Below are 15,226 nucleotides of genomic sequence, written 5' to 3' on the forward strand. Positions count from 1 at the left end.
GTGGTGCTCATATTCACTCTTGGGAACTGGGAGAAATGGTTGCGAAGGGAGACCCAGCATGAAACCTTGATTGCAAGCATAGATCACTCTTAGGGCAGATCCACTTCGGGAAGAAGTACATTAGGCAGCAGAGGATCTGGAAAGTAATTATACCTCTCTACTCAACATACCTTTGCAAGGCTCTTGGAAACCCCAGGGGACATATACTTCAGTCTGAACGATGCTGGAAAGAGCCTGCCAAGATCCATGCTCACTGCAGGGGGGTGGGGCATCTCAAGGGGACAGATAGGCTCGCCAACAGCCCCCATATGGATCCTTCTCCAGGGCAGGTCTTAATGAAAGAGGGTGGGAGAGTCTTGCCTCCTGGGCTCGGAGGGTTGGAGGGTGATGATCCTTGGTCTGAGTTTTGGCTCTTGGAGAACTAAGGATCCAGAGCAGTTTGGTTTTTCCCCGCAGACGTGAATACTGTACAGGCATCTAGAAAGTGAAGACCCTGAATTAAGAGACATTTACTTGGTCTAAAGTTATGCAAGTGGTTCTGTTCTAAATTATCACTGTGAAGTTTTGCCTTTAGGTAGCTCTTTTTTTAAGATTATAAAGGTGATGAAAATACAGTTTAGCACTCTTTACTCTTGGACTTCAAAGTAAGCCTGCAGCCCCCACTTTGAAAAATGCTGAGAACTAGTAGTGGTTTAGTTTCCTGTTTTCTCTTGAGTATTATGGGCATTCACCTGCCTGTTAGAAAAGCCCAGATTCACGTGGTCTCCATCTGTGCAGGCCTCATACTGACTCTTCTGTTTGTGCAAGAAGAAGCAGGGAGAAGTCAGCAAGGCAGCCAGCGCTGACAGCACGACCGAGGGCACACCCGCCGATGGCTTCACTGTGCTCTCCACCAAGAGCCTCTTCCTCGGCCAGAAGGTAGGCAAACGCGGGCCCCGGTCTGCTCGCAGGCCCTGGGACAGGTGGGTGCCTCCACCAGCAGGAAGGCTGACTGAGGACCACTCCTGGCCTCATGGGCTGGAGGAGAGAGTGGGGCCTGGGGCGGCTTTAGGAGAGGACTCAGGGAGGGCTGGACAGGGTGCTGAGGGGAGACTGGCAGGTGGGGAGAGGAGATGGTGGTAAAGAAGAGGGACAGCAGCTCCTGTGGGGGTCGGGACACCCTGGGCTTAGTCTGTGGAAGGAGCTGTGTATATGGGATGACCTGGTCATCCTGTAGTCCTGCCCAGAAAAGCAGCTGGAAGTCAAAACTGGGTCCTAGAAAGGGAAAGATCTAGCAGGCAGCCCAGGTGTTCCGGTGGGCACGGAAGGTGGAACCTTGATCCAGGGGGCGGGATTGTTGCTAGACACACTGTGCCACCTGAGGACTCCTCAAGCCAGTCGTTTGTTTGTTTTAACCGTGGGCAATATGTTTTCAGCCGCCCCAGTGATGCCAATTTGCCAGGACGCCATGGTTTTGTAACAAATGATTCACTTTTGTTGAAAATAAAAATGATGCAAAGGCTTTTAAGACCTGAGAATGAGAGTTCATATTTCTCTGTTAACGCCAAAAAAGGGGGTGGAGAGAGAGTGGGAATTACTTTTCTGAATTTTTTTTATCCTACGTTAAAAAAAAATTAAAAGCATGGATTTGAGCTTCCATGTAAATCGCATTCAGTTTGCATGTGGTGAACAACTTGGTTCTGAAGCTGCATCATTTTTAAAACCTCACTGTCAGTTTTCTTTGGCATCTCAGTGACACAGTCCTGCTCACGTCATTGCAAGTGCTCCTTCTCCCCCTCCCTCTTCCTGTCGCTAATTGCACTCAGGCTCCCATGATGCAATTCCTGTGGTGGACTCTGTGTTCCAGCAAATAACCATTACAGTGTACATTTTATAACCATTATCTGTATTTTGTATGCATTTTTCAAAGGAAAAAATAAGCAGCACTATCTGTCATCTTAAGGTCTGGGGCTTTGAAAGTTTTTGTTTAAAATATTTTTTATTTATAAAATTTCAGCTCAGCAGTGAAGGCAACCACCTGGGTTTACTTTCACACCCTTTAACCTGTCCTTTGGGTAATATATTGAAAGTTAACGTGACCTGTCATCCAAATTGCTTTGGTTTGAACTGAAGTGCAAAGAAGCTCTGCGATTTAGGACTAGCTCCAGTGTGCTTCAGATCCCTAATGCTGACGATTAGAGCCAGGACTTGGAAACCTGTTAAGCAGGTAGAACAGTTCAGTGCCTGGGTCCACCCTCTCCCTCACTCCTTCCCGTACCCCACTCTCGCGTGCCCTGGCCTCTCCCTTCCCTGTGTTCTTCTTGCTCTCTCCTGCTGGTTACCCCCAAGCCAGCATCAAGTCAGAACTCCTCACACCCCCTTGCTGGATTTCCGGAATAGCCATACAAATGTCCATGTACAAATGGAGATGCCCTTCTTGGCCTTGGGATCAGGGCCTCGTCTGCTGCATACGAGCCCTGGAAGGGAAGGGAGGCAACAAAGACTGCAGACACATTGCTAGCTCCTCTGCAGCCAAGCAGTGCCGTCTCCTCCATTTTGGGTACAGCCTGGTCTCAGTTCTCAGGAGCAGGCACCACAGGCAGGAGAGTACCAGAAAGTGCAGATCCAGCTAATACTGACTATACTCCACTCTCGGTTGGGGAGGGAGAGTCCAAAAAGCTATAGAGAAGCACTGATACTCTATAGTCATTTACAGGCATGTTATCTAATATTATTTAGGAGATAGAGGAAAATGGAAGATGGAGGCTTGACAGCAAAACTAATGTGGCTTTTTGATACCTTGACTTTTGGAGGGAGAGCCTGAAGGGACTGGTTGAACTGGAGCCCAGTGTAACATGGTCGGCTATGAGAGAAGGGGCTGAGTGCAGAGCCAGAAAGTACACCTGCCTTCTTTACCGTATCACACAGTCCGGTGTGAGTGGTGAGAACATAACCCCAAACTACCACAAGGTGGCCCTTTGCTTCCAGCTTAATGACCCAGGACACACGCATCCAGGATGAGCTACCCCCAAATCCAGCCCTGCAGGTGCCCTTTAGCAGAGTAAACTGTGTCTCCCCAAAAGTGGTGTCACAGAATAAAGCATCATCTCAAGTCAGCCTGGGCACCCTGTTAGAAGCTAGTGTCCTAACAGCCCTTTCTGGAACCCTGTGCCCTGCAGCATGAGAGGGGATAAGTATTCATAGTTGAGAGCGTTATTTTGAAGCAGGACTTTCTGGCCCTTTATAAATAGTTTTTACTGTCAAGTGAAAGTCATGGCATTTAGTGCAAAAGGGGCCAGAGTGGTCAAACTGACACATGGGAATTTTTACACAAAGCACATTTTAAAATGTCATTATTACAGACATTAATTTTGACTTGGATTTTAGGAAGTGTTTCAGAAAGGGTGCTTTACAATGGTGACTGTATGGTGCTCTGTGTTCTATGAGTCTTACTTTCCACCTGTGACAGTGAAACCAATGCTGGAATAGTGCAAAGCAAGCTGAGGTCAGAAAGGTGATACTGTGCTCGCTACAGCCCTGAAAGGCACAGTTGCTAAGCTACTTGCAGGAGAAGCTGGCCCAGGGCTTAGGAGCCTGGGATCCAATTGTTGTTGATGATAATGTATCTCACATACTGACGTCTCAGGAGTAACCGCCCTCGTTGCTCTCTGATTTTACCCAGTATTCACATACATTGTTGAATTGTTTTCAAAAGGGAAACAGTGCTGTGAATCTGAATCGACTAAATGTGTTTGCTTTGTGGTTCAGTGGAGATTCTCAGCTGCTTCTCAAGATTTAAAAAGCTTAATGTCCAAAAAAAGTGCTTCCAATGTGTATTTCTATAAATCTGTGTCAGTGGTAGTAAGCGATGTAGGCTTCCTTGGAAGAGTCAGTATTATTAGAAGCAGTTGGGAAAGCAGTGTCAGGAGGGCATGCGTGTGTGCCTCCCCAACTATCAGGATTGCAGCCACAGCCCTGTGGGCCGCTAGAGGCAGGGGTAGGTACCATGGGTTTTCTTCCTCAGATCCAGACACCCTAGTCCCGGGGGCTGGGGAACAGTAAAGAGAGAGGGAGCTCTTGAAGCAGGAATGAGGAGGCAAGGCCCACCACCCTCTTCCACCCTATGGCTGACGACTGGCTTCTGAGACAGTTTAGGACGCTGATGAAGCCATGCTTCTGGGCCTCCAGCAGTGCGCACAGCTGTCCTTGTCTCTGTGTGGCACATTCTAGCCTGAAACCCACCAGATGCCACCTCCAGGCCTGAGGCTCTGGGGGAATTCAGGCTGGAGATGCGTGCAGGCTGGCAGCATAGCACAGAGGAAGGAGTCCCTCCACCCCAGAGGCCAGGGCAGGAGTGGGCCCTGGAGCAGGCCACAGGGAACACATGGTGATCCATGAGGAAGTGGAAACAGTTCTGTGGAAGACCTCACCTCTCCATCTTCCTTAGTTAAAGTGGACCCTGGGGACAGGAAAAGCGTTACATTTTATGTGGTGGGCACAGGGAAAGGAGTCTTCCTTGTCCATTGTGAGGGAATGAGAGATACGAACAGGCTAGTCTGGACAGTGACAGGCTAGACTTAACAAGTCACTCAGATAATCTTTAAAAATCACGTTTATTTCCTAAAATTGAATTTCTGATCACATATGTGTGAGAAAAAAAAAAAAAGGACTGTACTATTTCCCGTAGCCAAGCAGGTCATGTCAAGGCAGCCCAGATGTCCATTCCAGTAGCCCCAAGCCACTGGCTCCTTCCTTATCATGGGCAGGCTGCCTCCCGACCTGCTCTCAGTGGTGGGTGCCATCCTCCCTTCCAGGATAGCCAGGTTAGCTCTGAGCCACCTCAGGTCCCAGCCAGGCCAAGGGCCCGGTTCCTGAGCTCTGGCCTTTCCGTTAGCTCTGCTTTCGGGGAAGCGGTTTGTTCACTTCATCTTAAAGTTGTGTCTGGATGTTTGACATTCAGTTCCAGCTCTGTGGGCCTACAGAAACCCGAGCACTGTCTTAGGTATTGGATGGCCCTTGGGCAGGAGGCAGCCTGCACTCTGCCTTCAAGGAGCTTGTAGCCTGACGAGGTCACATCAGGAGTAGACAACAAGGGTTAACTGGGCATAACCCCTCGAGGGGAGACTGGGTACTGTAGACATCAGAGGCTGGCTCCAGTAGAGGCCACTGACATGAGCATCATCAGGTCCCCGTGGTGGAAGAGATCTTGAAGGACACTTAGCTCAGTCCCCTTCCCCCAACCCTGCAGCCAAGTGGGACCCCCCTTCTGCTCTATAACTGGCACTCTCTCCAGTGGCCAGCAATCTTCACAGATACTTTAAATTCACCATTCTGTGGTTTAAAACTTAGTTTTCCATCTTTCCCAATGTTAAGACAAGGAAGTAGTTACCTTGTTCATATTCTGAAATCATTAATGACCCTCTCCCCTCCCAGAAAATCAGACTAAACTTGGGAATTTTCACAGTTTCCCAGAAATCTGATTTCCCAGACCACAAATACCCCTGCTCTGCCATGTGCTTCAGACAGCTGTGGGCCCCTTTGGCTAAGAGGCCCAGGTGAATTTGACCCTGGGTGGGCTTAGGGGGGCCTGGGACCTCCTAGGACTGGGCATCTATCCTGGGCCTGCCAGGCCTGTTGGTGTGTGTCCTCGGCACAGTGAGATCCTTTTCAGGCGTGTGTATACGTGGCCTCTGCTTATCCTTCTCCTGTCCAGGGGAGCTTCTGTTCTTGTTTCATGACCAGATGATCAGATCACTGCTGGCTTCTGCCCCCTGGGCCAGCCTGCCCAAGCCAAGATGATTGCCCATCTGTCTTTCCAAAGTGCCTGAAGCAATTTGTCCTCTCCCCTCCCCATTCCTCTCCCAAACACACAAACACAGACTGCCCCCCTCCCCCAAGCACATGCTTTATAGTCCTCTATAATTGTACATTTTTAATAGCAACACTGTTTTGTGGCTCAGCCCCTCACCCTGAGGACTTCTGCTGAGCCTGGTACCCAGCAGAGCATGAGGTGGGTGAGAGTGAAACTGCACTTGGTTAGCTGGGGCTTCTCCATGCTGGTGGCAGTGGCTCCCTGATGTGCAGGATTCAGTGCTTCCAAGAGCGGGGCTGCTTCTGCTCAGAGGGAAGGTGGTAAGCCCTGAGTCAGCTGGGAATTCTGTTTGCAACCGCTCCCTCGCTTCAGCAAGGCCACAAAGCCCTGCACTTTGCCCCAGAAAGCCCTAAAGAGCAGGGGGAGTGCTCCCTAGGCAGAGGCAGAGACAGTCTACCAGGGTCTCCCCGGCTAGTTGAATCAGAGCCCATGGCAGGAGCTGATTTTCCGGTGAGACATTTCTGAATACAAATCCAGAAGTGTGTATACAATTAGAAAAAAATATTATGAAGTTTAAAGATTTAAACATGTATGGTTTTTAAACAAACAAAAAAGGAATCTCCTAGATGTCTTTAAAGTGTATTCATTCATAACACCAAGTGAAGTGTTCTTTTCCCTTTTTTCTCCTTTCCCTTCCTCCCCCAACAATCTCCTGCTGCTTCACACAGTGTAGGTTTTTATTTTTGGTGGGGAGCAGGGAGTACTGGCTTAATTTGAGTTTTTATAAACAGCATTTGCTTGAAGTCATATGCAGTACTTACATGATATCATAATCAAACCCTTCACCCTTGTCCTGAACCCTAAACCTTCACTTGCCTTACTCTGAAACCCCGACCCCCCCCCCCATTGTGTGCCCATCCACACCCCTTCCCCCTGAACCAACACCATTAGCACCCTCTCCCTGATGCTGTCTCTTCTGTGCCTCTGTCCTGGCACCAGGACCTGTGCTCTGAGAGCTTCACTGTGTGAGGGCACCCCAGTGGGCTTCCTTCAGCTTCAGGAATGCCAGTGGCTGGCCCCTAATTACCCTGCAGTGCTGGGAACCACACCCCAGAAAGTCCAAGTGGAGAGAGCTTGTACCTCTTCTCTCTTCGAGCCCTAACTAAAAACGAGGCGTACCACACTGTGGCAGGGCCTAGCCAGAGTCCTTCCCCCGGCCATAAGACCAAATTCATTTCCACAACTTTCAGTCTAAGCAGGTCCCTTTTTTGAGAATCTGCTGATTGCATCTGGGAATCAGAAATGTGGGTTTATATTTCTACTGCTTATAGCACATCAGGTTTTTTGTTTGGTTTTGTTTTCAACAAAATGTTTGGCCCCAGAAATTCAGGGACTTGGAGCTCAGTTGCCAAGAGCTTCCCAGCTGAGTGTCTGCACACGGCCCTCTCCTGGGAGTGAGCGCCTGGACTAAGCGCCTGCCCTGCTGGGCCCTGAGGGTGCGGTCAGCTCCCCAGGCCGGGACTGCAGTTGGTCTTGGTCATCCGCTTCTCTGGGCATTGCTCTCTGCTGCATCTGGTAGGAACGTCTGTCACTGAAGAACAGCCATCTTCCCTGAGAGAGTGTGAGTGCTGAGCTGCAGGCGCTTGGACCTAAGAACAGGAAGGGGATCCTGGGCCAGCTAATTCCCCCTGCCCTCTGACAGCCAGTCTAGAACTTAGGATTCCTCTCAAACTGAGGGTTGCCATGGCACCAGAGTAACAGTGGGGAGGGAGGACATTCAGCGGTTCTTTACAAAGGCTCAGGTGGTAGGGTACTCCTAAAACTCACTAAAGAAAATGCTCTACCCCTTGGGCCTCAGAGTAGCCTCACCAACAACGTGAACAGTTTAAAAGACACACTATCTTGCTGGAGAACTGCTGTATCTCTTCCTGGGTTTGGCCAGAACTTCAGTATTACGTGACTAACAGGCACGTAAAATTAGATGTTACTAAATAACAGGCCATTCTTGCTTCTCACCACCCCTGAGCAGGGCACAGGAGCCAGCCAGCTAGTAGTCACGGTGATGGGGACAGCCTCAAAGACCCATGACCACTTGGAAGAGAATGGTAGAGCTACGAGGGGTTTGCCCAAACCAGCTAGGACTTCCGCACCATCCCAGTGCTCAAAGAAGGGGACGGTCACATATACCACCCCACCCTACCCCAGGAATGAGTACTTGACTCTGGGTCCTGAGAGCTGCTGTACTTGGGCCCCCAGATCACAAGTTCTTTTCAAGGGAAGTGGATCCACCAGCCTGATATGGCTTATGCCTCCCTTTGGCCCCAGGCATCACCAGGCAAAAACGTTCTGGACCCTCAGCCTAGCTTGCTTCCTTTTAGCATCCCGAGTGGCATTTGAGTCTTTCATTTGACACGGATTCAGTTTAGCCAGTGACTCCCTCTTCCCCTTTGTGCCCAGTGCACCTGGAGTGTCCACTGCCCTTCATCTGTATCCCAAGGCTCACGTCTCTGTGACTTCCCAGCTGTCCTGTTATTTCCCACCTCATGCTTTTCTTTTCAGCTGAACCTTATTCACAGTGAAATCAGTAATTTAGCCGGCTTTGAGGTGGAGGCCATAATCAATCCTACCAATGCTGACATTGACCTTAAAGATGACCTAGGTAATTGGGGATGGGGTTTGGCACCATCAGCTGTCAGTTGAAAAGTTATGGAACCCAGAATTTTGGCTCTTCATCTTCTCAAACTTCAGATGGTCAAACCAAATTCCCAAAAGCAAGATTAATGTTTGAGGGTAGACATTGAATGTCTACTTACTTCAAGCCATTCCAAATGGGAATGATCTGATTATGTCTTATTAAGCCCGATTGGCTGCTTTCTCCTTGATTATAAATATATTGCCATCTAAATTCTCTTCCATAATGATCACACTGACTGCTGGTTACTCGGGGGGGATTTTTTAAAACTGTGTTTTTTTTTTTTTTTGTTTTTTTTTTTTAAGAACTGAAAAATCTCAGGTAACTACAAAATGATAGTTTCTCCATTTAAGCCTTAATTAGAAATGACAAAGCATGAAAACACTTGAGAAGGGAGACAATTAAGCTGCATCAGTATACTATTAAGTTGTCTTTAATCCACCAGCAAATTGATTTCCCCCAAATTTACCACCTACTGTCACTTCGACTTCTTCTACAACTGAAAACAGTATATGACTGAGTGCCACCTTCATGAATTACTTGGCTCGTGTATGATATTAAAAAGAAGGGCAATATCTCTTTCTGAGTGAGTTCTTCCAGAGGAAAACTGCCCCAGAGCCATGGCATCTCCCTGCACAGGAGGGTGGACGGTTCAGGGCAAGCTGAGGGCTACCCCTCAGGTGTCCCACTCTGTGGCCTCACCTTTACAGAGAAGAACTGTCAGCTTAGGGCACAGTGAAGGCTCCTGTTTCCTTAGCTGTGAGCCTTGCAGGGGCAACAGGCTAGCAGGTTCCCACCAAGGCAGCCTTATGCCTGATGCTGACTTAGGTATGTTTTTTGTATCTTTAGTTCCCATCTTCGGCCACCTTTGTAAGATGGCAGATTTCCTTACCGGGAGAGATGCTCATGCCAGAGCCCAGGCCCGACCCACACAGACTGGGTACAGTAGTGGGCTGAAGACATGAGAACTGGGACTCAAAAATGCCCTGCTTGAACTTGTTTTCTAACTGCCTTAAACAGATACTTTCTTTAAAAAGACAAAAACAAACCCCCACAAGCTAGAAAAAAACTAGGATCCTGTCTATCCATAGTATATTTTATATGTAAAATACATAAAAATGAGATTGATCAGAACAAGAGGTAGGCTGGAAAAATGTTTTTACACATCGAGGGGGAAAAATAAAGGCATTCCTCTGTGCACACCTATACTGTTTTCTCAGTTTTCAAGAGACGTCCCTCGAAGGTAGACAAAATGATGACCATCACAGGAATAAAAATCAAACCCTAAAAGGTGACTACTGCCGATAAAATGGAGAAACTTGTTGTTTTGGTTCGCCTGATAGTCCACGTTTTTTAAAAACAGATGCCATGTTTCAGTAGCCTTCTCAGTGGGGTGCCAGTCTCACAGGCTTTTGCGAAGTGAAGTGGGGCATTCGTTGTTTTGTTATTTCTTTTAACCTTTGGAAATGATCTCATGTGTCTGTTTCTCTTTTTTTGGACTTGTCATTCAAATGTTTAATTTAAACATGTCACATTTGATATTCCTCCTCCTCCTCTCCTCACCCCCATCCACATGTGCGCACACTTCGTGGACTGATTGCCCTTTTGGCTCATATGTTGGAATCGACCAGGTAGGCCAGCCCTGCCATTGGGGCCTTAGTAAATGTGCCTGTGCGTGGGTCTCGGTCCAACACAGTTGATATACATCTGTTTACCTGTTATAGTTGCAAGTTGTACAGGCTGACATTGCCTCGATCGACAGTGATGCTGTCGTTCACCCGACAAACACTGACTTCTACACCGGTGGTGAAGTAGGTAATGCCTAGCTGGGTGCTGCCGAGTGTGTGTGTGCATGGTCAGTCAGCCGCCGCAGACAGCTTGATCCTTTGACAGCTATGCAGGGCTGCATTCATTTCACACTTCCAGCTGTCCTGACCTTCCCCAGGTCTCCTGTCCCCGGGTTGTGAATGCGAGAACTACAGCTAACTGTCAGCCAGGTTGCATCCTGCAGCTCACAAATGGGCACACTTCTGGTTTGGAAACTGGTTCAGCAACGTTTCTTCACTGCTTCCTGAGGCACAGCTTTGTGGGAGACTGGGTTCACACGTGATTTGAGCTGCAAGCGGGATGCAGACAGATCGGCTGAGTGGCATCCAGGACCACTTCTGTGCCCTCCGTGGACCAGATACACAGGAATGCCTATGCATGGGTCTGTGTCAGAAGCACACTCATTCCTGAGATGGCCTTCAAGCCTTAGATGCACGTGGGGGGAATTATAGCGCACTCCCACACTCAGGGGTTCTCAGGCCTTATGTGTACGAAAGCCACCTCATTCTGATGTGCTGTTCCTAGATCACTCTTGAGAAACACTCTCCTAGACCCAGAAAGCTCCTTCCTCTCCTCGGCAGCTGACACACATGGTCAGTTGGCTTCTGGCACTGAGTAGCTGAGGGTGAGGTGAGGCGGAGAGAGCATGTGGCGTGCCAAGTACTATGACTGCAGACCCACTGCACGAACATAGATAGTGCCCTGCTTTAAGAATGTGTTGAGGGGCCTTTATAATGAGGAGGCATCCAGGTGTGATGGCAAAAAAGTACAGGTTTGGAGCTAGGTAGAAGGATCCTGAATCCTAACCTTACCATTTACTGGCTATGGGGCCTGGGCAAGTCACATAACTCCTCAATGCCTTGGTTTTCCCTATCTGTAAAATAATGGTGATGAAGAGAATTATGTTAAGTCATGTAACCGAAGCACCCTGCTTCATCGCCTGGTTCATGATAGGTGCTTATTGCAAAGGTCTTGCTCTCAGGTGCGTATGTGATTTTTACAGTAGGTGTGCTGGTGCTGAGAGCAGCATTCTGAGTATAGATTCAAACACCAGCTTCCAAAGAGAAGGGATGCATTTCTAGTAAGGGCAGAAGTGAAGTCATCTTGAAGGATGATGCTGTTGGGATTCACATGAGTGTCCCAGACACTGGGAGTGCAACAGCTTAGCAATCTGTAGCTGCCCAGCTCTGTTCAGTGTCACTCACAAAGCCTGCTGTTCACAGTCTGCCCCAGCCACTTTGCTTTGGGCTAATTGCTCTCCTGGGCATTTTGGATTTTGGACAAGGATAGAAAGACAAACTGGATGGAAAGTCAGGATTCGTCAAGCCTGCCAGGCCCAAATGAAATCAGGCTGTAGGCAATTAAAATAAACTCCCCTTTCCCAAGATTTTGGAGGAGTTTAAGAGCTCCTAAGTCAGGCAGCTTAAGAGAAAGACACTTCCTTTCTTAACCAAGTGAAAACTTGATGGGAGGGAAGTACTTACTTGGAGGAAACTAAATAAACAAACAGCTGAGGGCTTATCTTTCAGCCAGGAGTGACTAAGGCCTAGGTTCATCCTGCCATCCAGAACTTTGGGTGAAATGGAAATTGTGAAACTTGCTGGGCAGAAGAATCTCGCCCAGGCTCAGGGAGAGGAAGAAGGGGCCAGCCTGCTGCGGCTGTGAAAGTGTTTCCTCAGGATTAGCCACACCAGGAGGTGGAGCTGGAGGCTTTGAGGCTGGCAGGGGCCAGACGGGGTAACATGCAGAGCCAACTGTGCCCCACCTCTGCCCCCAGAAGAGCCCAGTCCTTCCTAAACCATGAATGGAACCGGTCTCCTTGGAATAATGACAGTGCTAGTGCTTTTCTCTCTGACATGCTTGCCCTTAACCCATTCATATGCACAGGTTAGGCATGAGTAGCCTTGGTGACATGTAAGTAACTCGGGTCCGAGAGCTCGGCCAAGGTTACGTCGTACATCACTCGTGGATACTGTCACAGCAGGTCCAGACAACCTGACTGGCCAAGGAGGAAAGACGGTGCCAGGACCAGAACCCAGGTCTTCCAAAGCCCACCTCAGTGCTTTTTCTCAGCGAACCATTCCAAACTAGTACTGAACCCAGATCTCTTGCAATACCAAAACAATGATCAACCAGATTCACACATGGTCTCAATTGGTTCCAGTTCCCACTTTGATGTGTGAGAGGGGAAAAGAGGAAGCGAGGATGTAATCACTCCACTTCTCATACTTGGTGTGAATTCCTGAGTCCCGAGACTGCTGGAAGAAGGAATGCGAGTGCAGGAATGCTTAGCCCCAGTGATTAACTTTTACCCATCGAAAGTTCTTTCTAACAGTGAAATAGACCACAGGCTGAGCCTGACGTTTGTCCAAGCCTAAATTTTCGCTTAGGCTGGTTTGAACACTGATACTTATGCCTGCTTTCTAAGCATGAAATAATGCTCTTGTTCTCATGGGAGTAACACATGTTTATGCTTGGGGGCAAATAAGCCAATTGCCTTATGATTAACCCTGAAGTTAAGCCTAAAAAGCAAGAGTCTTACATTCAGAGTGTTGACAATACAGTTGGGCCTGTTTCTTGTTAAAAAGTACACGTGTGTCTACATGAACATGTGCATACATATGTGTGTGTAGGAGTCAAGTCCTGACCGGGTTGATTGCCTGCAATCTAGGGTTCAATTTTTAAGTTTGGGAAATGCATTAAGTGTAATTTAACGTGCAAATTTCACTTCTAATTAAAGCAAGATTTAATTATAAGTAAAAATTTTAAAGTAAACACTCTTCCTAAGATAAAACACCTTTAATTATAAATCAGCCCATTTTCTTAATATTTTTCTATTTCAGAAAGGAGTTGGTAGTATTAATACAACACTGATTTTACTTTACCTTCCAAATTTCCCATTTCTCCTAAAGAGTAGATAGGATAGAGAATGTGGACCTGAAATAGTCCTGCCTGGAGCATGTTTGTATCCATCGTTCAAGGTGGAGGATGGGTGAGGAGGGAAGGCCAGACCGGGTACAGCTGGGCAGCAGCATTTGGGATCCAGCAGATTCAGACTTTGGATTCATTTTTCTCGGTTGCATGGATATTTCGGGTGAACCTGTAATTGGGCCTCATTCACCTGGGTTGTACCCTCAAACTCTCCACTTCCTGGTGGGTGGAGTTCAGCCACGAGGCCCAAGCCTGCTCCCTTAAGCCCATTTGGCCACTGTCTCTGATGCTGAACTTTGTCAGAAACACGCAGAGGCTGCCACCACTGCCGGTAAAAACCTCTGAAGCGGATGTGTTTTCCCTCTGGACACCTCTGCCATTTAAAGCCCACTTCACTGCTTTCCAAGACAGGTGAAGGCTTGTGGGCAGTCTGGGCTAATGAGGAGGGACGCTGGATCCCACCTTAGGGATCCCAAGTTAATCTCTGTCTGAAAGTCAGGCCTTCTCTTAGCCGAGAGCTCCTTGTGGGTGATGGCCTGCTGCTCACGTTCATTCAGGCCCCCAGACTTCCTAGAGTGGGGTGACTTATAGGCAGTGCCTGCCATTAGCCCTGTGCCGTCTCATCTGTAACACTGCCCAGGCTGTCTGCTTTTCCTTCTAGGCACTTCCTGGGGTTAGTTCACCCTACCAGAACAACATGCAAATGAGGCAGGTTTCTCTAAGATAATCAGTCCTGGTCATTCCAGGGTGAATCCAAAGAGAATCTGGGCTGGTGCCTCCCAGTGCACCCTCACTGACCCATACCAGAATGTGCCAAGGGCACCTTGAATTTTCCAAGACAAATGGTGAATCTTAAGGGGAGTATGTTATCCTCTTGTGAGGAATGTACTTTAAAATGTGCACAACTGAGGAAGCAGAGCTTATGGAAGACTAAGACCCCGTTCTGGCCAAACTTAAAAGGACGATTTTGACTGCTGCTTGCTGTCCCATGCGAGACATTTAACCCACAGACCTTATAGGTGTTGGTAATCTTATTTGGGAACTTGGCTTTCATAGCGAGAATTGATTACTTACCAAGTACCCTAATTCAAGAAGAGTTGCTCCCTGCCTCCATTTGATTTTTTTTTTTTTTTTTTTTAATCTGGTCCTGAACAGTTAGTCATCCTTCTTTAAGCGTACAAGTTCATCTTTAAGCTCTGTTTCTGGTGTTGCTCTCCTTTACCTAAAACGATTCTGAATCATTTGTGTGATTAAGGAAATACTGTCTGAGGCCTTTTTTTTTTTTTTTTTTTTTTTTTTGTATTCACATATGACACCAGAGCTGCAAAATAGGAACTAAGCATGGTAACAATGCTGGCCCCGAGGTGGCCAAGTCTGCATGCTCTCTTCCGGGCCTGCCGCCAAGAGGAGAGCTAGCTGCTGATGGAAGCACGGCGTGCTTCTTCTAAAACCTCCTTATTTGGGGCTTCTCCCCAGAGACAGGGAAGAAAATCCAGGGGGAGGCATCAGCCTTGGAAGCCGGCACCATCTGCTTTCTCACGCTGATGGAAAGCATGCAGGACAGGCGTGCTTGCAGAGAACAGGCGTCTCCCATCTCCCTCGCATCTCTGGCATGTCCAGGATCACCCCGAGTCACCCCCAGATAAGAGGCAGCAAAGATAGCTCGGTGACCGGCAGTGCAGAGTGGTAACTGGCCGATGGTGAATCTCTTCGAAACTTCACTTTTCTGACTCAGCCAGGGCTTTGTTCCTGTCTTGCAGCTGTCTGGACATTTAGCCAGTCAGATCATTTTTAGTATGTAATCACCTGACATGCTAAGTGTCTGTGTGTGCCCCGAGACGCAAGGATGGCCATCTGACCTCGCCCTGTCCTTGTCTAGGAAACACGCTGGAGAAGAAGGGTGGCAAGGAGTTCGTGGAAGCTGTTCTGGAACTCCGGAAAAAGAACGGGCCCTTGGAAGTAGCTGGAGGTGAGGTGGGGAGGCA

General features: G+C 48.3%; 1 protein-coding gene across 7 annotated transcripts in view; it reads left to right on the top strand.

The window, feature by feature from the left end:
* The window catches only part of LOC101284614 (core histone macro-H2A.1), an 80,095-nt gene that overhangs the window by 52,229 nt on the left and 12,640 nt on the right, over positions 1–15,226 (top strand). The window contains exons 5-7 of one of the 7 annotated variants that reach the window (XM_004282104.4): positions 808–918; positions 8,351–8,450; positions 15,121–15,210. In XM_004282104.4, the coding sequence (XP_004282152.1) occupies positions 808–918; positions 8,351–8,450; positions 15,121–15,210 (301 nt within the window). Of the gene's footprint in view, positions 1–807; positions 919–8,350; positions 8,451–10,207; positions 10,299–15,120; positions 15,211–15,226 lie in introns of all 7 variants that reach the window. The other 6 variants (XM_004282107.3, XM_012537559.3, XM_012537560.3 and 3 more) reach the window with 6 other exon arrangements.

This window comes from Orcinus orca, chromosome 3, assembly GCF_937001465.1.
Source record: "Orcinus orca chromosome 3, mOrcOrc1.1, whole genome shotgun sequence".
NCBI classification, from domain to species: Eukaryota; Metazoa; Chordata; class Mammalia; order Artiodactyla; family Delphinidae; genus Orcinus; species Orcinus orca.